Source organism: Leucoraja erinacea, chromosome 9 (assembly GCF_028641065.1).
Source record: "Leucoraja erinacea ecotype New England chromosome 9, Leri_hhj_1, whole genome shotgun sequence".
NCBI classification, from domain to species: domain Eukaryota; kingdom Metazoa; phylum Chordata; class Chondrichthyes; order Rajiformes; family Rajidae; genus Leucoraja; species Leucoraja erinaceus.
Window position 1 is genome coordinate 69,173,219 of NC_073385.1, and position 26,376 is coordinate 69,199,594.

Here is a 26,376-nt window from a genome sequence, read left to right on the forward strand (position 1 = left end):
CTCTTGAGACACAAGAGTCTAAAATCTACAACTTTTTTCCCTTAGTCCCACCTGCCTGCACTCATACCATAACCCTCTATTCTCTTCCCATCCATATGCCTATCCAATTTATTTTTAAATGATACCAACGAACCTGCCTCCACCACTTCCACTGGAAGCTCATTCCACACAGCTACCACTCTCCGAGTAAAGAAGTTCCCCCTCATGTTACCCCTAAACTTCTGTCCCTTAATTCTGAAGTCATGTCCTCTTGTTTGAATCTTCCCTATTCTCAAAGGGAAAAGCTGGTCCACGTCAACTCTGTCTATCCCTCTCATCATTTTAAAGACTTCTATCAAGTCCCCCCTTAACCTTCTGCGCTCCAGAGAATAAAGACCTAACTTATTCAACCTTTCTCTGTAACTTAGTTGTTGAAACCCAGGCAACATTCTAGTAAATCTCCTCTGTACTCTCTCTATTTTGTTGACATCCTTCCTATAATTGGGCGACCAAAATTGTACACCATACTCCAGATTTGGTCTCACCAATGCCTTGTACAAATTTAACATTACATCCCAGCTTCCCAAATTGACTGGTTCTGGCCTCTTCTGTGTCCTCTAACTCCACGTCCAACCATTCTTTCAGCTATTCAACCTATTCAACTAGATAACCCACTTGGAAGATAGTGTTATGGCCCTGTCCCACTGTACAAGTTCATTCAAGAGTTCTCCCCGAGTTTGCCCTGATTCGAACTCGGAGATTTAGGGTAATGGCCGCTCGTAGGTACTCGGGGCTCTCGTGAACATTTTTCAACATGTTGAAAAATCTTCACGAGTCTTCCCGAGCTTACCACGTTTCCCCGAGTACCTGCCGTTAGCGTTACGGGCCGCTAAGTGACGTCCCGAGCTCCAACGTACCTGCTGCGTTCATTCTATGTGCTTACCACGAGTTTGATTTTTTTTAAACTCGGGAGGGCTCTTGAATTAGCTCGTACAGTGGGACAGGGCTATTAGGGTGTGGCGATCATTGAACCGCATGGCCTCAGTGGGCCGAAGGGCCTGTTTCCACGCTGTATCTCAAACGTCTAAAATCTAAGTTAAACAGAGTTTATCGCATTCTTGGGATTAAAGTACGAATAGTAAGAGGCAAGGAGGCCATGATAGCCCGCATGGAGCACAGCTGGATGTCCCAACGTTTCTATAAAATGTAAATTTATGCAGCAAAGGAGTTCCGGAAAATGAAACATGGAAGAAACATATCTGAAGGAGCCAGTAGGCCAAGGACTGGGAGAGTCCAGGACCAGAGGGCACAGCCTCTGAATAAAAAGGATGTACCTTTAGAATGGAGATGGTGAGGAATTTCTTCAGCCAGAGGGTGGTGAATCTGTGAAATCCATTGCCACAGACGGTTGTGGAGGCCAAGTCATGGGGTATTTTAAAAACGGAGATTGATAGGTTCTTGATTGGTATGGGCGTCAAAGATTGCGGGGAGAAGGCAGGAGAATGGGTTTGAGAGGGAAAGGTAATTCGAGTGGGGGCGTGGTCCTGTACGGCTGCCTGTCCTGCAGCTGTCCGTTTTTTTTTTCACTTCTTTTTTATTATTTTTAGTACGTTAAAGTGTGTAGTCGGGGGGTCTAATGTTTTCACGTGTGGGGGATGGTGGGGGGGAAGGGGGAAACTGCTTTTCAAGTCCCTACCTGGTCGGAGAGGCTGCCTTCCTCCGAGCAGCACCTTCGACCTGTCCTGGCGGCCTACCAGCGGGTCCTGGAGCGACGTTTCCTGAGGGGACCTGGCCGGAGCCGCGGCTATGGCGGCGGCGCGACGCTGGAGCGCTGTCGTGGAGCGGGCGATGCCTTGTCTGGGTCGCCGCGCTGGAACTCCAGTATGCTGGGACCGCCGATAATAACATCGTGGAGCCGCGGTTCTGTGGAGCGGCCAGCTGCGGCGCTGAACTTTACATCCCGGAGCCTGGATCGCTCGCCGAGATCGCCAGTGTGTGGGGCTCCGTTCAGCGCGGTTTGTTGGCCTGGAGGCCGCGGTCTCCGGTAGGAGGGCGGCTGTTCCTGGCACCCCAAGCCGCTGAGGGTTCTCCCGACGCCGGAGTACCATCACCCGGCGAGAACGGCCGGGAACATCGGGCCCCGTAACGACGACTGTGGAGGCCTCAAAAGGCCCGACTCTGGGTGGACAAGAGGATGGGGACTGGACTTTGTGCCTTCCCCCACAGTGGGAACCATTGTGGGGGGATGTTTTTATCTTTTAATGTTAAACGTCTTGAATGCTATGTTGTATTTTTATTAGTGTGCTGCAGGGACATCTGAATTTCCCCTGAATAAGGGGATTAATAAAGTAATATCTATCTATCTATCTATCTATCTATCTATCTATCTATCTATCTATCTATCTATCTATCTATCTATCTATCTATCTATCTATCTATCTATCTATCTATCTATCTATATATCTATCTATCTATCTATCTATCTATCTATCTATCTATCTATCTATCTATCTATCCCATAGCAGAGGAGACTCAATGGGCTGAAAGGCCTAATTCTGGTCCCATAACTTATGATCTTATTATCTCTTAAAGGGATGTGGGTTAAAGAGAGGACAGAGTGCTTCGGAACACACCCCAAGTTGAGGCAACGTGAAAAGGACACACTAACTGAGCATCATTCTATGACCCATCTACTGTTCTACACACACCCTGTGCCTCACCTGCCATCAATGGATTTCTACATAGATTTGAAATGAGCATTCTGCTAATTTTAGTTTAGAGGACACCAGATGGCGCCACCAACAGTGGCTGCCTCGCCAACAGTCTGTCTGTCCTTCTTCCTTGTCACTATGTTTAGTATGTGTTAAAAAGTATATTTTAGTGTTTTTTTATGTGGGGGGGACACACTTTTTTTCAGTCTCTTACCTCGACGGAGATGGGATTTTTTCCGCATCGTATCTCCGTCCCCACTGCGGCCTAACATTGTGGAGTTGGCGGCATTTCCTGGAGACCGACCCTGCGCTCCAAGCCACGGGAGTCTGCGGGACTTTAACATCGCGGAGCTTGTGATCCCTTTGCCGGGGATCGAAGCTCCAACCGCGGGGCCTGTGGACTTTAACATGGTGAAGCCTGCGGTCTCTGGTAAGAAGAGGCCGACTCGGGAGCTCCATACCGCGGAGAGAGTTTCAACTGCCCCAACGCGGGAGTTTCGATCACCCCGACGGGGGCTGAGATCGCCCCAACTGCGGATGGTTTGACTGCCCCGACCACGGGAGAACAAGAGGAAAAAGATTGAACTTTATTGCCTTCCATCACAGTGAGGAATGGGGAATCCACTGTGGTGGATGTTTATGTTGACTTTTATGTGGTTGTGTGTCTGGTTGCTTTTCACTTAGTATGGCTGTGTGGGAACTCAAATTTCACTGTACCTTAACTGGTGCATGTGACAATAAACTGGCCTTCACCTTGAAACCTTGAGATACAGGCCCGTCAGCCCACCGAGTCCGCTCCAACCAGCATTCCCCACACATTAACACTATCCTGAATCAGGGGCCACAGTTTAAGAATAAGGAGTAAGCCATTTAGAACGGAGATGAGGAAACACTTTTTCTCACAGAGAGTTGTGAGTCTGTGGAATTCTCTGCCTAGGCAGGTTCTCTGGATGTTTTCAAGAGAGAGCTAGATAGAGTTATTAAAAATAGCTGAGTCAGGTTATATGGGGAGAAGGCAGGAACGGGGTACTGATTGGGGATGATCAGCCATGATCACATCGAAGGGCCGAATGGCCTACTCCTGCACGCATTGTCTACTGTCTATCCTACACACACTAAGGACAGCTTACACTTATACCAAAGTCAATTAACCTACAAACATGTACGTCTTTGGAATGTGGGAGGAAAGTGAAGATCTCGGAGAAAACCCACGCAGGCCACGGGGAGAACGTACAAACTCCGTACAGACTGCACCCGTAATCGCAATCGAACCCGGGTCTCTGGCGCTGCGCCACCGTGCCACCCACGTCTGATGAGGAAGACAAACTTCTTTGGATCTGCACTTGAACTCCTATTTCAGGCTTTGCAAAATTAATCTATTTTAACATTTAGAAAAATGAAAGCAAAAAAAGTTCCCTCCCCCCCCCCCCCAAATAAAATGGAGAACATTGAAATAGGAGCGGATATATGGAGCAAATAAGCAAGAATGCTCACATTTACAGAATATTTTAATAAGAATATTTTAATGTATTGAAAAGAAATGTTTTTCATTGTACTCACCTGCATTATACAGAGGGTCCTTGGATTTTCTGTGAAAGAAAGTGCATTGCAGTGAATCTAATGCCAGCACATCTTGGACACATGTTTGAGAGAACAATTACCACTTTTCTCATCTTGAAATATATAGGAAAGTTCCACCACCAATTTTCAGGCAACTGATGGCCCGGCACTTCATTAGTTTAGTTTACTTTAGAGATAGGGCATGGAAACAGGCCCTTCGGCCCACCGAGTCCACGCTGACAAGCGATCACCCATAGGGTGATTTCACCAAAGGTCAAATGAGCGTAGATCCCCCCGTCACGTGACCGAAAAATTTAACTGGAGGACATATGTCACTTCGGTACATGTTAGTGAATGGGGAAACACGCACTTCCACACACGTTAAAAACATGGAAAACGGCCGATTTTTGAGCAAAAAAAATGATAGAAAGTAAGGTAATTACAAGAGGGAACTGAAGGTGGAAAAACGGGAATTATCACGTTTGCTCGCTGAATTTCATCAAAAGTAAGTCAATAATGCCTTACTTTTGATGAAATTCAGCGAGCAAACGCGATAATTCCCGATTTTTTGGACCTTTAAATCTCCACGGCAAATGTCTGCTAAGCACTTCCGCTGTTTTCCACCTTCAGTTCCCTCTTGTAATTACCTTACTTTTTATCTTTTTTTTTGCCTGAAAATTTAGGTCGCTGTGCTTCACGGTCACCCCGACTAGCACGGAAAATTTCAGCTCAAATATCAGCCGTTTTCCATGTTTTTAACGGGTGGGAAAGTGTGTGTTTCCCCATTCACTAACATGTACCGAAGTGACATATGTCCTCCAGTTAAAATTTTCGGTCACGTGAGGGGGGATCTACGCTCATTTGACCTTTGGTGAAATCACCCTATAGACTAGTTCTATCCTGTGCACCAAGGACATTTACTGAAGCCAGTTATCCCACAAACCTGCACGTCTGTGGTGTGCAGCAGAAAACCGGACCACAGAAAAAACCCAAGGGAGATAGTACAAACTCCGTACAACAGCATCCGTGGTCAGGATTGAACCTGGATTTTTTGGCACTGGACTTGCGAGGCAGCAACTCTACTGCTGTGCCGCGCCATGTTTACTCCCGACAAGTCCAAAGTTCAAAGTAAACTTTATTGTCAATTCAATTATGCTACAGTAGTTACACAGAGGATCGAAATTACGTTTCCCCACACTCCAAATGTGCAAGTAATATTAAAAACACAGACAGACAACATACCAATAAAAATAGACAATAGACATTACATTATTTAAAATATTAAAATATTCACAGTATGCCAAAATGTAGCAAAAACTTTGAGGTATTTTAAACAGGGTGCAACAATGAAAGGTGCAATATAGAAAAAGTGCAAATTTCGTACTGGAGACATTGAGCCAAAGTTTCCACGCCATGGAAACGATTCTATGCGTGGCCAGATTCTAGATCAAGTGTCGGCACTATCCCAATGCTTAAGAAAGTTGGACAGGTACATGGATAGATAGATATAGATATGCCATTTATTGTCACTATACATGTACAATGAGATTAAAAGCAGCTCGTACTCAGTGCATACATATAATTTAGTACAAAAAACAAGAAACAGAAAACAAAAACAAAGGGAGAGGGGGGGGGGGAAATAGGTGCACAATTCTGCGGCGCTATATACGTATCTATAAAGGCAAAATGGTGAAGGAGATGTTTAAAGATTATATTAAATACTAAAAATGTTTTTAAAAAAATGTTAAAAATTACAGTTACAATACACATTACAGTTCCAAATTTCATTACGTGGATATAGTAGATGGAAGTCCGGGTGTTGGGCTGTGAAGTCAGTGCATGTGTGAATTAAGAGTAGTTATAATTTTCGGAAAACAACTATTCCTGAGTCTATTTGTCCTGGATTTGATGCACCTATAGCGCCTTCCAGAGGGCAGCAGGTCGAACAGTCCAAACGCAGGATGGGAGCTGTCCTTGATGATATTCTTTGCCCTGCAGGATAGGACAGGTTTGGAGGGATATGGAGCAAACGCGGGCAGGTGGGACTAGTATAGCTGGGACATGTTCATTCAGTAACTCAGTAGGTGAGGCAGCGTCTCTGGAGAACCAGTGACATTTTGGGACGAAAGATGCTGCCTGACCGCTGAGTCACTCCAGCATTCGGTGTGTTGTTTTTGTGTCGACCAGTATCTCCAGGTTCGTATTTCAATGTAACATCCGAGTAAAATCAGTCGGGGTGGTGTATATTGGACAATGGGCGCGCCTGCAGTGTGACTCACCCCTCGCTGGTCTTTTTGCCGCTGGAACCACTGCTGGTCGACCCAGTGCGGGTCCTGTTGCTCTTCGACTCTCCGAAGCTCTCTCGTCGTGCCGCTGAGCACATGCGTTCTGATGAGTTGCTTCTCTTCACAGAGCTGTAGTAACGTGGGGTGCATTGGTTTAAAACATGCACTACTTTGCTGCTAACGTTGACATTTAAAAAATTAACAAAATAACTCAATTTCAAAAGCATTGCCTTCCATTCACACACCTTTTTGTTCAAATGGTTTTATTCAGAACCTTTTTGGTTCTGGGGTTGATTGGGTTAACGTTTGATGAGCGTTTGACAGCTCTTGGCCTGCACTCGCTGGAGTTTGGAAGGATGAGGGGGGCGGGGAATCTCATTGAAAGGCCTGGATAGAGTGGACGTGGGAAAGATATTTCCAGTCACGTGTGAGTCGAACTAGAGGACACAGCCTCAGAATAAAAGGACATACCTTTAGAATGGAGATGAGGAGAAATGTCTTTAGCCAGAGGGTGGTGAATCTGTGGAATACATTGCCACAGATGGCGGTGGAGGCCAAGTCTTTGGGTATTTTGAAAGTGGAGATTGATAGGTTCTTGATTAATAAGGGAGTCAAAGGTTACTAGAAGAAGGCAGGAGAATGGGGTTGAGAGGGAGAGGTAGATCAGCCATGATTGAATGGCGGAGTTGACTTGATGGGGCGAATGGCCTAATTCTGGTCTTTTTACGCAAAATAAGTGTTTATTACAAGCTACAATTAAAGTAATTGATTATTTTAAAATGTTATATATTAAATATATAATATATTATAGAATAGTAAAAAATCCTAATATTATGAAGGCTTATAGAACTCTAATACAAAGATGAAGACCCTCTAGTCCTGGCAATATTCTGGCGGTCCTGGCAAACCAATTGAATAACTACTTTGGTTCTGTCTTCACTAAGGAAGACATAAATAATCTACCGGAAATAGCAGGGGACCGGAGGTCAAATGAGATGGAGGAACTGAGTTAAATCCAGGTTAGCCGGGAAGTGGTGTTAGGTGGATTAAAGGCCGATAAATCCCCAGGCCCAGATAGGCTGCATCCCAGAGTACTTAAGGAAGTAGCCCCAGAAATAGTGGATGCATTAGTGATAATTTTTCAAAACTCTTTAGATTCTGGAGTAGTTCCTGAGGACTGGAGGGTAGCTAATGTAACCCCACTTTTTAAAATGGGAGGGAGAGAGAAAACGGGGAATTACAGACCAGTTAGTCTAACGTCGGTAGTGGGGAAACTGCTAGGGTCATCAGTTATTAAAGATGGGATAGTAGCACATTTGGAAAGTGGTGAAATCATTGGAGAAAGTCAGCATGGATTAATGAAAGGTAAATCATGTCTGACGAATCTTATAGAATTTTTCGAGGATGTAACTAGTAGAGTGGATAAGGGAGAACCATCTGGACTTTCAGAAGGCGTACACTAACACTACAGATGATGAGGATATTTATAGGCGTAAATTTGGTGCGTGTGCAGATGTGGTGAAGATGTCGCCATTTAGAGCATACTGCACACCACTCTACACTGCGCACCTGTGGGCGAACTATGGAAAAAAAAAGTTTACAGAGACTAAAGGTGGCATATAACGATGCCATGAGAACACTGCTAAGGAAACCTAGATGGTGTTGTGCCAGTAATTTATGGCTGCAGGAGTCAGTACTTTAGAAGCTATCCTAAGGAATACCATGTATAAATTCATTTGCAGGATAAATGACTCTAAAACTGTGCTTATTGTGGCCGGGTCAAACATAAGGGTTAGCACTACACGCTACGTATCCCAGTTGTGGAGACACTGGTATCATTGTCTCATTGTAGGACATTAATCATTCTTTTAATCTGGATTTTTAACTCATGTATTGTGTTTTTTTTTAATATAATTTATGATGCTTTTATAAGTGATATACTAAGATTTTATATGTACTTTATGATATATTTTTTTATATGCAATGCATTTGAGTACAGGAGCAGGGAGGTTCTACTGCAGTTGTACAGGGTCTTGGTGAGACCACACCTGGAGTATTGCGTACAGTTTTGGTCTCCAAATCTGAGGGAGGACATTATTGCCATAGAGGGAGTGCAGGGAAGTGTTCACCAGACTGATTCCTGGGATGTCAGGACTGTCTTATGAAGAAAGACTGGATAGACTTGGTTTATACTCTCTAGAATTTAGGAGATTGAGTGGGGATCTTATAGAAACTTACAAAATTCTTAAGGGGTTGGACAGGCTAGATGCAGAAAGATTGCTCCCGATGTTGGGGAAGTCCAGGACAAGGGGTCACAACTTAAGGATAAGGGGGCAATCCTTTAAAACCGAGATGAGAAGAACCTTTTTTCACACAGAGAGTGGTGAATCTCTGGAACTCTCTGCCACAGAGGGTAGTCGAGGCCAGTTCATTGGCTATATTTAAGAGGGAGTTAGATGTGGCCCTTGTGGCTAAGGGGATCAGAGGGTATGGAGAGAAGGCAGGTACGGGATAGTGAGTTGGATGATCAGCCATGATCATATTGAATGGCGGTGCAGGCTTGAAGGGCCGAATGGCCTACTCCTGCACCTAATTTCTATGTTTCTATTTATTTTAATGTAATGTTGCCCCTTGTCTGGGCCTCGAGTCCGTAATAAAGTTTATTATTATTATTATTATTATTATTATTATTATTATTATTATTATTATTATTATTATTATTATTATCTTACACACTTGTAACAATTCTCAATTTTACCAAAGCCAATTGACTGACAACCTGTAGGTTTCTGGAGTGTGGGAGGAAACCAGAGCACCTGGAGAAAACCCACGCAGGCAGAGGGAGAACGTACAAACTCCAAACAGACAGCACCCGCAGTCCGGATTGAACCTGGGTCTCTGGCGCTGTGAGGCCGCAGCTCTAACTCTGGGCCACCGTCTCCCTAACTTAAGGGCCTGTCCCACTGTACGAGGTAATTCAAGAGTTTCCCCGGATTCGAACTCGGAGAATTACGGTAATGGCCGCTCGTAGGTACTCGGGGCTCTCGTGGACATTTTTCAACATGTTGAATAATCTTCACGAGCTTACCGCGTTTCCCGAGTACCTGCCGTTAGCGTTACAAGCCGCTAAGAGACGTCCCGAGTTCCGACATACCCGCTACGTACATTCTACGTGCTTACCACGAGTTTGATTTTTTTTTTTTAACTCGGGAGAGCTCTTGAATTACCTCGGACAGTGGGACAGGGCGTTAACTGAAATATTTCAGCCACTATATTTCTTAGTTGCTTATCGGTAAATCACTGAGTTTCATTTCTGGAGATTTGGACTAAAAGATGTTTCGGTTCATTCAATGTGAGAGTAATCGCTCCAATTTTATGATATCAGATGTCAAGTTTAATGCTGATCAGACGTGGCACAAAAAAACAAAAATATCGATTCTTGTCAGAAATATCTTGAATTATATTCAGTTGCAAAATCAAAACGCCAATAATATGTTGTAAAATCAATAACATATAATAAACTTGGAGAAACTCAGCGGGTGAGGCAGCATCTATGGAGCGAGGGAAATAGGCAACGTTTCGGGCCGAAACCCAAAGGAAATAGGCAACGTTTCGGGTCGAAACCCGAAGGGTTTCGGGCCGAAATGTTGCCTATTTCCTTCGCTCCATAGATGCTGCCTCACCCGCTGAGTTTGTCTACCTTCGATTTTCCAGCATCTACAGTTCCTTCTTAAACATATAATAACCTTAACCTGTTGAGAGTTATTCTTTTGGAAAATTAAGAGCATATACCTTCACGGTCGGCGGAGGAGCAGCGGGTGAAAAGAGTGAGTGCGGGGATTGGCTGAGGAATTTAATTCGCAAATCGGTGAGTTAGCGAATTAGTCAATTGATCAGCTAATATAAGCAAGGTTTGCTTCAGGGAAACATAGAAAATTAGGTGCAGAAATTCGGCCCTTCAAGCCTGCACCGCCATTCAATATAACCATATAACCATATAACAATTACAGCACGGAAACAGGCCATCTCGGCCCTACAAGTCCGTGCCAAACAAATTTTTTTCCCCTTAGTCCCACTTGCCTGCACTCGTACCATAACCCTCCATTCCCTTCTCATCCATATGCCTATCCAATTTATTTTTAAATGATACCAATGAACCTGCCTCCACCACTTCCACTGGAAGCTCATTCCACACCGCCACCACTCTCTGCGTAAAGAAGTTCCCCCTCATATTACCCCTAAACTTCTGTCCCTTAATTCTGAAGTCATGTCCTCTTGTTTGAATCTTCCCTATTCTCAAAGGGAAAAGCTTGTCCACATCAACTCTGTCTATCCCTCTCATCATTTTAAAGACCTCTATCAGGTCCCCCCTTAACCTTCTGCGCTCCAGAGAATAAAGACCTAACTTATTCAACCTATCTCTGTAACTTAGTTGTTGAAACCCAGGCAACATTTTAGTAAAGCTGATGATCATGGCTGATCATCCAACTCAGTATCCTGTACCTGCCTTCTCTCTATACCCCCTAATCCTTTTAGTCACATCTAACTCCCTCTTAAATATAGCCAATGAACTGGCCTCAACTACCATCTGTGGCAGAGAATTCCACAGATTCACCACTCTGTGTGAATTTTTTTTTTCTCATCTCGGTCCTAAAAGATTTCCCCTTTATCCTTAAACTGTGACACCTTGTTCTGGACTTCCCCAACATCGGGAACAATCTTCCTGCATCTAGCCTGTCCAACCCCTTAACAATTTTGTACGTTTCTATAAGAAGCGGCCTGTCGGGAAGCGGTTTGTAGAGGGAAGTGCCTTGTGAGAAAAGTGCGAGCCTTTGGCACGAGTGTCTTCAGCGAGGAGGCTGAGGGAGGAGACTACGCCAAAAGTTGTAGAGGGTGAGATGCAGTGAATGAATGACGGGTCAGCTGATTCAGTTTGATGCTTGCAGGATGTGGGAGGTCAGGGACACTGATGGTGCCTCTGCCTGCTACAGCTGTGGAAAGTGTGTTCACGTTCAGCTCCTGAAGGACTGTGTTGGGGAACTGGAGAGGCAACTGGATGACCTCTGGATCATCCGGGTAAACAAGAGTTTCCTGGACAGGACCTACAGTCAGATCATTACACTGAAGATACTGGAGGAGAGAAGGTGGGTGACGATGAGGAAGGGAAGGAAGCTTGTAGTACAGGCGACCCAGAGAGTACAGAGAATAGAGAGAGTACAGAGGAGATTTACTAGAATGTTGCCTGGGTTTCAGCAACTAAGTTACAGAGAAAGGTTGAACAAGTTAGGGCTTTATTCTTTGGAGCGCAGAAGGTTAAGGGAGGACTTGATAGAGGTTTTTAAAATGATGAGAGGGATAGACAGAGTTGACGTGGAAAAGCTTTTCCCACTGAGAGTAGGCAAGATTCAAACAAGAGGACATGACATGAGAATTAAGGGACTGAAGTTTAGGGGTAACATGAGGGGGAACTTCTTTACTCAGAGAGTGGTAGCTGTGTGGAATGAGCTTCCAGTGGAGGTGGTGGAGACAGGTTCGTTTTTATCATTTAAAAATAAATTGGATAGGTATATGGATGGGAAGGGAATGGAGGGTTATGGTCTGAGCGCAGGTATATGGGACTAGGGGAGATTATGTGTTCGGCACGGACTAGAAGGGTCGAGATGGCCTGTTTCCGTGCTGTAATTGTTATATGGTTATATGGTTATATGGCCCAAGGGATGTACCTCTTGAAAACAGGTTCACCCTCTTGGAAGCTGTCGGGACAGAAGGCACTGCCAGTCTGAGTGGCGGACAGGTCTGCAAGGCAAAACGTGGCGCTGAAGCAAAGCCGGAGTGACAGGCGTCAGGCAGAGCCGTGGTAGTCGGGGACTCCATCGTGAGAGGTACAGACAGGGGTTTCTGCGGCAACAGGCGGGATTCAAGGATGGTGTGTTGCCTTCCTGGTGCCAGGATCCAGGACGTCACGGACCGATTGCAGAACATCCTCAAGGGTGAAGGTGAACAGCCGGAAGTGGTGGTGCATGTCGGCACAAATAACGTCGGGAAGAAGAGGAAAGAGACTTTAGAGAACTGTGAAGAAGGTTGAAAAGCAGGACCTCCCGGGTGGTTATCTCCGGGTTGCTTCCAGTTCATCGTGCTGGTGAGAGCAGGAACAGGGAGATACGGGATCTGAATGTGTGGCTGGGGAACTGGTGCAGGGGGCAGGGATTTAGATTCTTAGACCACAGGCATCTGTTTTGGGGTAAGGGTGAATTGTACAAAAGGTTGCACCTTAACAGGTGGGGGACCAGCATCCTGGCAGGCAGGTTTGCCACTGCTACACGGGTGGGTTTAAACTAAATAATGGGGGGGGGAAGAGACAAATTGGAAATACAAGGATGGATGGAGTTAAAGGGAAAGTTAAGAAAGACTCCAGAAATAACGGGGCAGAAAGCTAATGAAGGGATAGGAGAGTATGTCCAAGTGTAATAGGGATCGATGTGAAAGGTGAGATGCGTAAGGAATTAAAAGTATTGTATATGAATGCGCAAAGTATAAGAAGTAAAGTAGATGAGCTTGAGGCTCAGTTTACAGGTTGGTAGATATGACATTGTGGGGATTACTGAGACGTGGCTGCAGGAGGATCGGGCCTGGGAACTTAATATTCAGGGTTATATATCCTATAGAAAGGACAGGCAGGTGGGCAGAGGAGGGGGGGTAGCTCTGCTGGTGAGGGATGGAATTCAGTCCCTTGCGAGGGGAGACATAGGGACTGACGAGGTAGAGTCACTGTGGATTGAGTTGAGGAATTGTAAAGGCAAGAAGACACTAATTGGTGTTATCTACAGACCCCCAAATAGTAGCCCGGATGTAGGGTTTAAGGAGGAGTTAAAACTGGCATGTAACAAAGGTAGTGCCGCTGTTGTGATGGGATTCAATATGCAGGTAGACTTGGAAAATCAGGTTGGTTCAGGACCCCAAGAAAGAGAGTTTGTAGAGTGCCTCTGAGATGGATTCTTAGAGCAGCTTGTAATGGAGCCGACCAGAGAAAAGGCAATTCTGGATTTAGTGTTGTCCAATGAACCAGATATGATAAGAGAACTAGAGGTAAAGGAACCGCTTGGAGGTAGTGATCATAATATGATTAGTTTTAATCTGCAATTTGAGAAGGAGAAGGTTAAATCAGAAGTGGCACTGATGCAGTTGAACAAAGGGGACTATGAAGGCATGAGAGGGGAGCTGGCCAAGGTCGACTGGAAAGGGATCCTAGCAGGAATGACGGTGGAACAGCAATGGCAGGAATCCTGGGCATAATCCAGAAGACGCAGGATCATTTCATTCCAAAGAGGAAGAAAGATTCTAAGGGGAGTAGGAGGCAACCGTGGCTGACAAGAGAAGTTAGGGATAGAATAAAACTAAAAGAAAAGATGTATAACACAGCAAAGAGTAGCCGGAAGCCAGAGGATTGGGAAACTTTCATAGGACAACAGAAGGAAACAAAATGGGCAATACGGGGTGAAAAGATGAAGTACGAGGGTAAGCTGGCCAAGAATATAAAGAAGGACAGTAAAAGCTTCTTTGGGTATGTTAAGAGAAAAATATTAGTAAAGACAAATGTGGGTCCCTTGAAGGCAGAAACAGGGGAAATTATTAAGGGCAACAAGGAAATGGCAGATGAGTTAAACAGGTACTTTGGTTCAGTCTTTACTAAGGAAGACACAAACAATCTCCCAGATGTACTGGAGGACAGAGGATCTAGGGAGGAACTGAAAGAAATTTTTATTAGGCGAGAAATAGTATTGGGTTGGCTAATGGGACTGAAGGATGATAAATCCCCTGGGCCTGATGGTCTGCATCCCAGGGTCCTCAAGGAGGTGGCTCTAGAAATAGTGGACGCATTGGTGATCATTTTCCAATGTTCTACAGATTCAGGATCAGTTCCTGTGGATTGGAGGATGGCTAATGTTATCCCACTTTTCAAGAAAGGAGCGAGAGAGAAAACGGGGAATTACAGACCAGTTAGCCTGACTTTGGTGGTGGGAAAGATGTTGGAGTCAATTATTAAAGAGGTAATAATGGGGCATTTGGATAGCAGTAAAAGGATTAGTCCAAGTCAACATGGATTTATGAAAGGGAAATCATGCTTGACTAATCTTCTGGAATTTTTTGAGGATGTGACAAGTAAAATGGATGAAGGAGAGCCAGTGGATCGAACCCGGGTCTCTGGCGCTGTGAGGCTGCAACTCTACCGCTGTGCCGCACTACAGTAAATATCTCTCATCTCTCGCGTGCCAGGCCTGTAGTTATGGCTCATTTAATCCCAGCTGCAGTTACTTTTGTGGCTCAGTCTGGACATATTACTTTCACCAGTGGGAATGATGAGGAACAAATTCTCATTTCACGAGTAGTGAAAGTAAGGATTGATTTCTGAGCTGTTGGAGCAAATAACACTCGTAAATGTAGGATCAGGTTATTTAAAACTCCAGCATGAAAAACCAGCATTCAACTTGTTTGGCTCTGGTCCTTACTTCGATATGCAACTGCTGCTCTTGGTACTGAGGCCAGGGAGGCTGTGGAATATGGACATGGACAAATGCACACTGGCTGAATCTGTGCACTGTAGACCATGCATGGCTTGACTGGAATCATGTCCAGTTCCGTGTAGTTTATCGTCACGTGTACTGAGGTACAGTGAAAAGCTTTTGTTGCGTGCCAACCAGTCAGTGGAGAGACAATAAATGATTACAATCGAGCCGTCCACAGTGTACAGGGAATAACGTTTAGTGCAAGGTAAAGCCAGCAAAGTCCGATCCAGGATAGTCCGAGGGTCACCAATGAGGTAGATAGTGGTTCAGGACCGCTCTCTAGTTGTGGTGGGATGATTCAGTTGCCTGATAACAGCTGGGAAGAAACTGTCTCTGAATCTAGAGGTGTGCGTTTTCACACTTCTGTACCTCTTGCCTGATGGGAGAGGGGAGAAGAGAGAGTGGGCAGGGTGCGACTGGTCCTTGATTTTGCTGCTGGCCTTGCCGAGGCAGCGTGAGGTGTAGATGGAGTCAATGGAAGGGAGGTTGGTTTGTGTGATGGTCTGGGCTGCGTCCACAATTCGCTGTAATTTCTTCCTGTCTTGGATGGAGCTGTTCCCAAACCAAACTGTAATGCATCCTGATCAAATGCTTTCTAAGGTGCATCTGTCTGCACTTTTTTCTGACTGGTTAGCACGCAACACTAAAGCTTTTCACTGTACCTCGCTACTCGTGGCAATAACAAACTAAGCTGAATGCACTGCGCAAATGTCCATCTTAACTGATTCCATGGTAACCTCACCTTTTAGTAGTTTTACTCAGTTTAGATAAACTAGTCAGACACCCTTGACTGCTACATCCAGAAATGAATCGCAGTTTGGAAAGAGAAGAAAAATGAACGTTATATAGATGATAAAAAGAAATGAAAACTAATGAAAACATACAGTAAGCTATTCAGACCAATAGATCATAAATGTTCCAAAATGATAGCTATCAAAAAAATGACAATGAAAATATTCAAAGCATTAGCCTTAGTATAAGAAGAAGGGCCTCGACCCGAAAGGTCACCCAGCTGCCTGTCCCGCTGAGTTACTCCAGCATTTTGTGGCTGTCTTCGGATTAAACCAGCATCTGCAGTTCTTTCCAACACACAGCCTTGGTCTAAAGTTTCATTGCTCTATCTGGGACAAATGACAATAAAACACTCTTGACTAGTATAGTGAAATACAAGCATTCTCGGTGATCTAAGTTAACTGTGTACAAAAGAAACAAAGCAATGACAATAATTGCAGCATGATCATTAGCATGCATGACCTTCGGCTAAAAAAACCCCACAGAGTGCTGGAGTAACTCAGCGGGTCAGGCAGCATCTGTGGAGAACATGGATAGGTGGCGTTTCACAGAGTGCTGGAGTAACTCAGCGGGTCAGGCAGCATCTGTGGAGAACACGGATAGGTGACGTTTCACAGAGTGCTGGAGTAACTCAGCGGGTCAGGCAGCATCTGTGGAGAACATGGATAGGTGACGTTTCACAGAGTGCTGGAGTAACTCAGCGGGTCAGGCAGCATCTGTGGAGAACATGGATAGGTGACGTTTCACAGAGTGCTGGAGTAACTCAGCGGGTCAGGCAGCATCTGTGGAGAACATGGATCGGTGATGTTTCAGAACGGGACACTTCTTCACACGGATTGTAGTCGGGAGGGTGGGGATAAAAAACAGGAGAAATCGGGGTCGCCAACAGATGACGTTAGGCGAGGAGGTTCTCTGATAGGGCGACAATAGGATGTGGAGAGGATGTTTCCACTAGCGGGAAAGTTTAGGACTAGAGTTCACAGCCTCAGAATTAAAGGATGTTTATTTAGGAAGGAGAGGAGGAGAAATGTAATTAGTTAGAGGGTGGTGAATCTGTGGAATTCTTTGCCAGTGGAGGTCAAGGGATATTTTTAAGGCAGAGATAGATAGATTCTTGATTAGTACGGGTGTCTGGGGTTATGGGGAGAAGGCAGGAAAATGGGATTAGGAGGGAGAGATAGATCAGCCATGATTGAATAGCAGAGTAGACTTGATGGGCCGAATGGCCTAATTCTGCTCCTATCACATGACCTTAGTTGGATAGGGGCTGGTGTGGGCCCAAGCGGCTCACATAGTAGTGAACTGCGGAACTGGTTCAGTGGAGGGTAGCGGATAGTGGATAGGAGAGAAACGGAGAGGATGGTCTTTGTAGACGTTACCTAAAACTTGGTGAATTAATTTTATTATATTTTACAAGGTAGTTGAGGCCAGTTCATTGGCTATATTTAAGAGGGAGTTAGATGTGGCCCTTGTGGCTAAAGGGATCAGGGGGTATGGAGAGAAGGCAGGGATGGGATACCGAGTTCGACGATCAGCCATGATATTGAATGGTGGTGCAGGCTCGAAGGGCCGAATGGCCTACTCCTGCACCTATTGTCTATGTTTCTATGTTTCTATGTACGACTGCTCATTCTCCCATTTCATTCCTTAGTTTCCTTACCTACCCGTCAATGGATATAGTTTCTGTCATTAAGTGCACGGGAGACCCGACCTTTTCTTTGTCGGGTCTCCGTTGTCGTTGGGGCTGCAACGTGGAGCGGCCTCCAACAGGAAGACCAGGGGCTCTGGTGCCGACGACTCACCTCACTGTCGCAGAGCTGGCCAAGTCCAGAGCGGGTGGAGCGGTGGTGGAGCGCTGCCGCTGCTGCTGCTGGTGCTGCCCGACCTCCAGAGATTCGGAGGCTGCAACTGCGGGTCTGGCGGACGGCGGCACCGGGAGCCCACGGGTCCCTGGAGGGAGACCGCTTTTCAAGGCTCCCGCTACGGCGACTTCTCCCGCCCGAGTTGCGGGGTCGAAGAGCTCCTGGAGTGGGGCCTGACATCACCGCCCCGCGCGGCTTGGAATGGCAGCGGGACTCTGCGAGCGCACGCCGGGGGCTCTAACATCAAGACCCGGTGTGCGACCTTGCATCACCCGGCGTGGCTTTAATGGCCGCGGGACAATCGCCATCGCCAGCCGGGGGCTTTGACTTTGACTCTGACATCGGGGGGGGGGGGGGGGAGAGTGCAGTGGAGAGATAAGTTTTTTTGGCCTTCCATCACAGCGATGTGATGGATGTTTATGTAAATTATGTTGTGTCTTGGGTCTATTTAACTTTCTGGTGCCTTTCCCCCACAGTGGAAAGCTTTGATTCTGCTGTGGGGGGGACGTTTGTGTTGAACTCTAAAATGTGGTGTGTCCATTTTATTCATTTTTATTTTTTAACCTACTTCTATGGTTTGTAATGGAACTTATTATTTAATTTATGTAAATCACTGTGTGGTCAATGCAAATTGACTAAAAATGTGCTATATAAATAAACTTACTTTACTTTACTACTTTACATTACACTCTATGAACGGCCTTGAATTTTCAACGTTTCTATTCAACATCCTCATGGCATTTTTATTTACTCTGCTGGGAACATTACTGGCAATTACTGGCCAGCATTTATTGGCAGCCCCCATTCGGGAAAAGTGGCATGTAGCTCTTCAAATGTCTTTTAAAAGTTGTTATAGACCCAGCCTCAACTACTCCTCTGGAAGCCCGTTCCATAAACCCACCACCCTCTGTGTGAAAAAGTTGTCCCTCAGATTCCTATTAAATCTTTTCCCCTTCACCTTAAACCCATGTTCTCTGGTTCTTGAATTCCCCTACTCTGGGCAGAAGACTCTGTGCATAAACTCTATGTATTAAATCTTCCTATTAAATCTTTACCACCTCTTGTCTTAAATATTAAATCCTTCCCTTGTTTCCTTATCACTGTTTCCTACAAACCTTCTCATCGGATCAAATAATATGGATAAATAGTCATCATTTTAAATGATAACATCAGGTCCAATGTATCTGATACAAGGTAGACACAAAATGCTGGAGTAACTCAGCGGGTGAGGCGGCATCTCTGGAGAGAAACCTTTCGGGTCGAGACCCTTCTTCAGACTGATGTCAGGGGAGCGGGGCGGGACAAAGATAGAATGTAGTTAGAGACAGTCAAACTGGTGGGAGAACTGGGAAGGGGGAGGGATGGGGAGAGAGGGAAAGCAAGGGCTATCTGAAGTTAGAGAAGTCAATGTTCATACCGCTGGGGTGTAAACTACCCAAGTGAAATATGGGGTGCTGTTCCTCCAATTTGCGCTGGGCCTCACTCTGACAATGGAGGAGGCCCAGGACAGAAAGGTCAGATTGGGAATGGGAGGGGGAGTTGAAGTGCTGGGCCACCGGGAGATCAGGTAGGTTAAGGCGGACTGAGCGGAGATGTTCAGCGAAACGATCGCCGAGCCTGCGCTTGGTCTCGGCCGATGTAGAGAAGTTGACACCTGGAACAGCGGATACAGTAGATGAGGTTGGAGGAGGTGCAACTGAACCTCTGCCTCACCTGGAAAGACTGTTTGGGTCCTTGGATGGAGTCGAGGGGGGAGGTAAAGGGACAGGTGTTGCATCTCCTGCGGTTGCAGGGGAAAGGACCTGGGGAGGGGGTGGTTTGGGTGGGAAGGGAGTTGACCAGGGAGTTTCGGAGAGAACAGTTTACATGGAAAGCAGAAAGGGGTGGAGATGGGAAGATGTGGCCAGTGGTTCGAATTGTACTGATACAATGATGAAAATGTATATAAAGTAAATGTCAGATACAAGATAATGTAACATCTGAAAGATCTCTAATAATGCCCCTAAAACCTCTCCATAATACCTGGAAAAGAGATTCCTTCATGATGGCTCAATTTATATGACAGGAATTAGACACAAAATGCTGGAGTAACTCAGCGGGACAGGCAGCATCTCTGGAGAGAAGGAATGGGTGACGTTTCAGGTAGAGACCCTTCTTCAGACCCGAAATGTCGTGCATTCCTTCTCTCCAGAGATGCTGCCTGCCTCACTGAGTTATTCCAGCATTCTGTGTTCATCTTTGGTTTAAACCAGCATCTGCAGTTCCTTCCTACACACATATATATATGTGACAGAAAACATGACCTTGACTCAGAAATTAAAACACTGGGCACAAAGGAGATCAAAATGAAGTCTAAAGTAGGAGCTTAGTTTTGTGATGTTTCAACTAACCAACGCAGTATTTGTTTGACCATCTGGGAGAGCTTTTGCTTCTTAATCCCGTTGCACCAGCTGTCAATGAAAACGTGTTTATCCATTGAGCAGCTGATTTTGATTTGCAAAGGGCATTTACGGCACGATTAAAAGCATTTTTAAATTACTCGATTGCTGCTGATTGAGCATGTCTCTATCATGTGGACTGTTCTGAAAAGGTACGCCCGCTCCATTTGATACAAATACATCGATAGATGCTCCTGAACATCACGTGATGTAACCTGGGGTCATTGGGTGTTTCGGGTATTTCAACATCAAACACCCTCACCCAGGCGACCCAGCCGTGGTTGATCAGACCACGACTTGTGTTCAGGCGGCATTCGCTCCTCCCCATGCAAGAGCGGAACTCGCTATCAAAACATGGAGGGGGCGGGGGACACAATTTATTGGCGGCCACGCGTCGCATGCGCAAACTCACACACACACGCACACGCGCACGCGCGAGGCTTCGGAGACTCAATCCAGCACTAAATGCAGCTCAACTCTGCCTGTCTCACCGGGTTAACTACAGCCCTGTCTGGACTGACGTGACACCAGTGCTGCTGCTCCACGCTGCCCATATTTCCCGCAAGCCCAGGAAGGGCTGTAAGCTCACCTGGCGGGACAGGCAGAGTTTAGCTGGGTTTAGCACTGTTTCTCTGCGCTGGCCCGTCTGATTCCCGACCAAAGATCCTATAGCGGAGGATCTTTGCTGCTGACCTCTCTGGCCACCCGCGGGGGGGGGGGATACTCAGGAGGGGACAGGACAGCGCTGGAGAGCCGGCCGGGATCGATCCTGGCTGCGGTTGAGGCGCAGGTCCGTGCCACGTCTCCCTCCTCCAATCACCGCACTCTACCCTCAGGCCCACCCCCCCCCACTCCTCCCTCCTCCAATCATGGCGCTGAATTATCATGTCCCGCCCACATTGCCTGTTGACCGACGTCTCGCTCGTCCAATCGGCGCCCTCGATCTTCAGTCCCACCCCCAATCTCGCGGAAAGCGGAGATTTCACCGGGTTTTAAAATCCGGGATTACAAAAACATGGGGTGGATGTCCCCCACCTCTCAAAACATGGGGGGGGACGTGTCCCCTCTGGCCCCCCCCCCGGGTTTTCCGCCCCTGTCCCCATGCACCATCTCTCCGGATCCAGAGCCATCTCGAGGCCTTCTCCGCTGCCTCTGTGGTGTTCTTGATGGCCCTTCCCCTTGCCACTCCGTTGATGCCCAGTGCACTCGAGGCTTTGTAGAGCGATTGCCCTGCAAAACCTCTGCAGCCAACCTCGATGGGCATACACCTCGCCTTCCAGCCCTGCTTGCGGCAGTCTATGACCAGCTCATCATAGTTGGCCATCTTCCTCTCATGGGCCTCCTCCAGACGGTCCTCCCACGGCACTGTCAGGTCCAGCCAGACGATGTTTTTGGTCGCCTCTGAGACCAGGAGGATATCTGGCCTCAGGGTGGTCGTGGCAATGTGCTGTGGGAACTTCAGCTGTTTCACCAGGTCTACAGAAAGCTGCCAGTCCTGCGCAGTTGCCAGGATTCCTGACGGATTCCTGGCTGCTGTGGTTCTTGGTAGCTGCACTGCGGCCTTCACGAAGGTGATCATCTGGGTGGTGGGGCGTTCTCGTCTGCAGATGCTGATTCCCATGCTGGTGGCTTCTGCAATGGGTTTGAGAACCTGGTCGTGATGCCATGTGTACCGGCCCTGCCCAAGAGCCTTTGGGCAACAGCTCAGGATGTGTTCCAACATCCCCTTGCCAGAGCATTGCGGGCAATCTGGAGATTCTGCTTTGCCCCAGATGAAGAGGTTCGATGGGCTGGGCAGGACATCATACACTGCCTGGACCAGGAACTTGATGCGCTGTGGTTCAGCCTGCCAGAGCTCGGTCCATGTGACTATTCAGTCCATGGCCTGCTCCCACCTTGTCCAGGCTCCCTGCTGCCTCAATCCAACTGCTCTGGTAGACCTCTCCTCCTCCACCACTGCCCTCACTTCCACCTGGACCAGCCTGCGACTCTACTTCCCCTTGGCCTTGTCAAACTGGGGAGATGGGAAGATTCCCAGAGCAGCTCTTCCTGGAGTCACTGCTCCCACCAGCAGGGACGGAACTCGCTATCAAAATATGGAGTGGATCGGGGGACAGTGGGCACACGATCCTTTGGCGGCTACACGTGCGTGCGCGCACACTCACACATACGCGCGAGGCTTCGGAGGCTCAATCCAGCGCTAAATGCAGCTCAACTCTGCCTGTCTCGCCGGGTTAACCTACAAGCCCTGCCTGGACTGACGGGATACCAGCGCTGCTTCCCCACGCTGCCCATATTTCCCGCAAGTCCAGGAAGGACTGTAGGTTCACCTGGCGGGACAGGCAGAGTTGAGCTGGGTTTAGCGCTGGCTGTGGGCATCACTCCCGACCTCTGGCCACCCGTGGGGGGGGGGGGGGGGCACTCGGGTGGGGACTGGACAGCGCCGGAGAGCCGGCCGGGATCGATCCTGGCTGCGGATGAAGTGCAGGTCTGTGCCACATCTCCCTCCTCCAATCACCACACTCTATCCTCAGTCCCACCCCCCCCTTCTCCCTCCTCCAATCATCGCGCTGAATCATCATGTCCCGCTCCCATTGCCTGCTGACCAACGTCTCTCTCGTCCAATCGGCGCCCTCGATCATCAGTCCCACCCCCACTGTCTCGCGGAAAGCGGAGATTTCACCAGTTTTTAAAATCTGGATGACAAAACCTTGGGGGGGATGTCCCCCACCTCTCAAAACATGGGGGGGACGTGTCCCCTCTGGCCCCCCCCTGGGTTTTCCGCCCCTGCCCACCAGGACTCTGTGGCGTAACCGGGACTCTGCTTGCAGCACGGCTTCGCCGGCTCTCCACTTCCTCCCAGTTTTCACCTCCGCCCCTGCCTGAGCCACCTTGGGGTCGCTGGAGTCCCTGTACAGCATCACCTCTCTGGCCCGAGTCACCTTGAACTCCTCCAGGGACTTCAGGGGCAGCTGGAGCTTGGTGTTATTTCCGTAAAGGGCGCTGCTGCTAAGGCTCCTGGACAGTCCCAGCCACCTTCTGAGACAGCTGCTGACTTTCCTCTCCAATCTCTCTACGATGGATATTGGGACTTTGTAGACGATCAGTGGCCAGAGTATCCTTGGCAGGATACCATGCTGGTAAATCCATGCCTTGAACTTGCCGGGAAGCCCCGACCGGTCCACTGCTCTCAACCAACTCTCCAGCTCCTGACAGGTTGCCTGGACAGATGCTGTATCCTTCAGGCTGCAGTTAAACACCTTGCGATGGCAATCTTAAAAATAAGTTCTTCTGAACTAAAAAAAAGAATTCCTAGAAACTTCGTCTGCGGTATTTTGGTTGGCATCGACGTGTTGGGCCGAAGGACCTGATTCATAGAAACATAGAAAATAGGTGCAGGAGTAGGCCATTCGGCCCTTCGAGCCTGCACCGCCATTCAATATGATCAATCTGTTACCCAGGCAACCATCCATCCTATCACCAACTAGAGAGCGGTCCTGACCCATCTACCCCATTAGTGACCTCTGAACGATCATTAATTGGATTTTATAGGACTATTATCTTGCAAGCGCCGTTTTTCCCAGCTTAATTGTCATCGTGAATAGGGTGGCACAGCGGTAGAGTTGCTGCCTCACAGCGCCAGAGACCCGGGTTCGATCCTGACTACAGCTGCTGTCTGTACAGAGTTTGTACGTTCTACCTGTTCCTTTTCTCCGAGACCTTAAGTTTACTCCCACACTCCAAAGACGCACAGGTTTGTAGGTTAATTGGCTTGTTAAAAAATTGTAAATTATCCCTAGTGTGTGTAGGGTAGTGTTAATGTGTGGTGATCACTGGTCGGTGCTTCCTCGGTGTATCTCTAAACTAAACTATAGTCTTTTCGCTGACTGGATAGCATGCAACAAAAAGCCTGGTACATGTAACAATAATAATAAACTGACCATCTAAAATAATTTTAAGTTCATTATTCAATAAGGAAATTAAAAGCTGACAATTGTTACAAATATTTTTTTTGTTTCAAGAAATAAATCAATTTTCAAGTATTTACTAAATTTACTAAAACAAAATTCTGTAGTCAGAATCGATGGAGGCATATTCAAGTCTTAGCCGTGTCATAGACATGTTCTGATCATGGTCACCATTTTTGCAGCATACTTCAGATGGAGCTATTCAATCGTAGACCAGAATTAATCTAAAATACATTCATGTTAAACCCAATCTCCACATTTATCGAGGCTGTGAATTTGTCATGGGTTGTAAGATTTTAGATTTTAGAATTACAGCGTGGAAACAGGCCCTTCGGTCCACTGAGCCCGTACCGACCAGCGATCCCTGCACGCTAACACTATCCTACACATACACTTGGGACAACGTTATAATTTTACCGAAGCCAATTAATCTACAAACCTCTACGATTTTGGAGTTTTGGGGGAAACCAGGACACCCAGAGAGAACCCACGTGGTCACAGGGAGAACGTACAAACTCTGTACACACAGCACCTGCAGTCAGGATCGAACCTGGCACCCTGGCGCTGTAAGGCAGCAACTCTATTGCTGCGCCACTGTGCCGGCCTTCGTTTTCTCAAGGTTTATCTACGTACTTGGTAACCTTGAAAGGACTTAAGTCTCAGTTTTCTTGCAAAACACCTGATGCATTGACGTGGAAAAATAGTTTCTGCTCGTCTCGAATCACCGTCTGATTTCACTGATGTGAGATTAGTTAGGAAGAGAAAATATAATTTGGTTTACCACGAGAGGAATGGCTGGCTGGAGAGAACATACAGTCCAAATCAGAGAGCAGCACCTTACAAAGATGCTTCTCAACTTCTAATAATTCTACTAGATCCTTTTACAAGATAAAACCAATCCAATAACATTGCTGAGGCCGCATTTAGAGTATTGTGTTCAGTTCTGGCCACCATGTTATACGAAGGATGTTGTCAAGCTGGAACGGGTGCAGAGAAGATTTACAAGGATGTTGCCAGGACTAGAGGGTGTGAGCTATAGGGAGAGGTTGTGTAGGCTGGAACTCTATTCCTTGGAGCGCAGGAGGATGAGGGGTGATCTAATAGAGGTCACGAGAGGAATAGATCGGGTAGGTGCACAGTCTCTTGCTCAGAGTAGGTGAATCAAAGACCAGAGGACATAGGTTTAAGGTGAAGGGGAAAAGTTTTAATAGGAATTTGAGGGATAAATTTTTCACACAAAGGGTGGTGGGTAGGTAGAAAACGTAAGATGTTTAAGACTTACTGGGTATTACAGGGGACATGATGAATATTATGAATGGCACCTGCTGCAGTCTGGGTTCAGGGTTAGCCATACCTTTTGGTAGCTGTAGATATATCCTTCCTGGTTCCGGATGGAGATGGCAGTGAGCCGCTCGGTTTCTTTGGTAGAACAGTTCCATTGTTAACTGTGGGTCGTAGTGGCAGTGCTGGCACTAAGGGTCTCGCTGCAAAGCAAGCAGACAACACATCACTCCCACCTGCGTCGTTAGAGCACATATGAATAATGTCTCTTATATCAACAATGCACTGATTGCAGTCAAACGGAACAGTGACATTCTTACTTGCAGCAGAATAGCAGGTCTGTAAACCTAGCCCTCAATGGAAAATATAATCATCAACAGCAAAAGAGCTCAATAAATTAGTGTCGTACAAAATAGTGGTGTCGAACAAAATTAAAGCCCAAAGTCTGTCGGAAGGAACTGCAAATGTTGGTTTACACTGAAGATAGATACAAAATGCTGGAGTAACTGAACGGGTTAGGGAGCATCTCTGGACATAAGGAATAGATGGTATTTTGGGTCGAAACTTTCTTCAGACTGAGAGTCAAGGGAGGGGGAAACTAGAGGTATGAAAAGGTACAGTACAACTCAAAGCCAGCACAGACAGCCAGAGAGCCCACAATGGTCCATTGTTGGCTGTGGTGGAGGTGATAATGAGGGGATATGAACAGTAAAACAAGCAGGACCATGAGCATGGGGGAGAAACGGAGAGAGGGGGAATGCACGGGTTACTTGAAGTGAGTGAAATCAATGGACCAATACAATACAATACAATACAATACCCTTTATTGTCATATGAACCTCAGTGAGGCTCAAACGAAACTCCGTTTCCACAGCCATACAAACAAAGACAATTTCCTACAGACATACACACAATTTAATTCACACAAACATCCAT

The 26,376-nt window shown here is 46.8% G+C and overlaps 1 protein-coding gene across 3 annotated transcripts in view; it reads right to left on the minus strand.

The window, feature by feature from the left end:
* The window catches only part of eml1 (EMAP like 1), a 276,638-nt gene that overhangs the window by 64,342 nt on the left and 185,920 nt on the right, over positions 1-26,376 (minus strand). For all 3 annotated transcript variants that reach the window (XM_055641167.1, XM_055641166.1, XM_055641169.1), the window contains 3 exons: positions 25,514-25,643; positions 6,530-6,664; positions 4,251-4,279 (listed from right to left, as the gene is read on the minus strand). In XM_055641167.1, the coding sequence (XP_055497142.1) occupies positions 4,251-4,279; positions 6,530-6,664; positions 25,514-25,643 (294 nt within the window). The remainder of the gene's footprint in view (positions 1-4,250; positions 4,280-6,529; positions 6,665-25,513; positions 25,644-26,376) is intronic.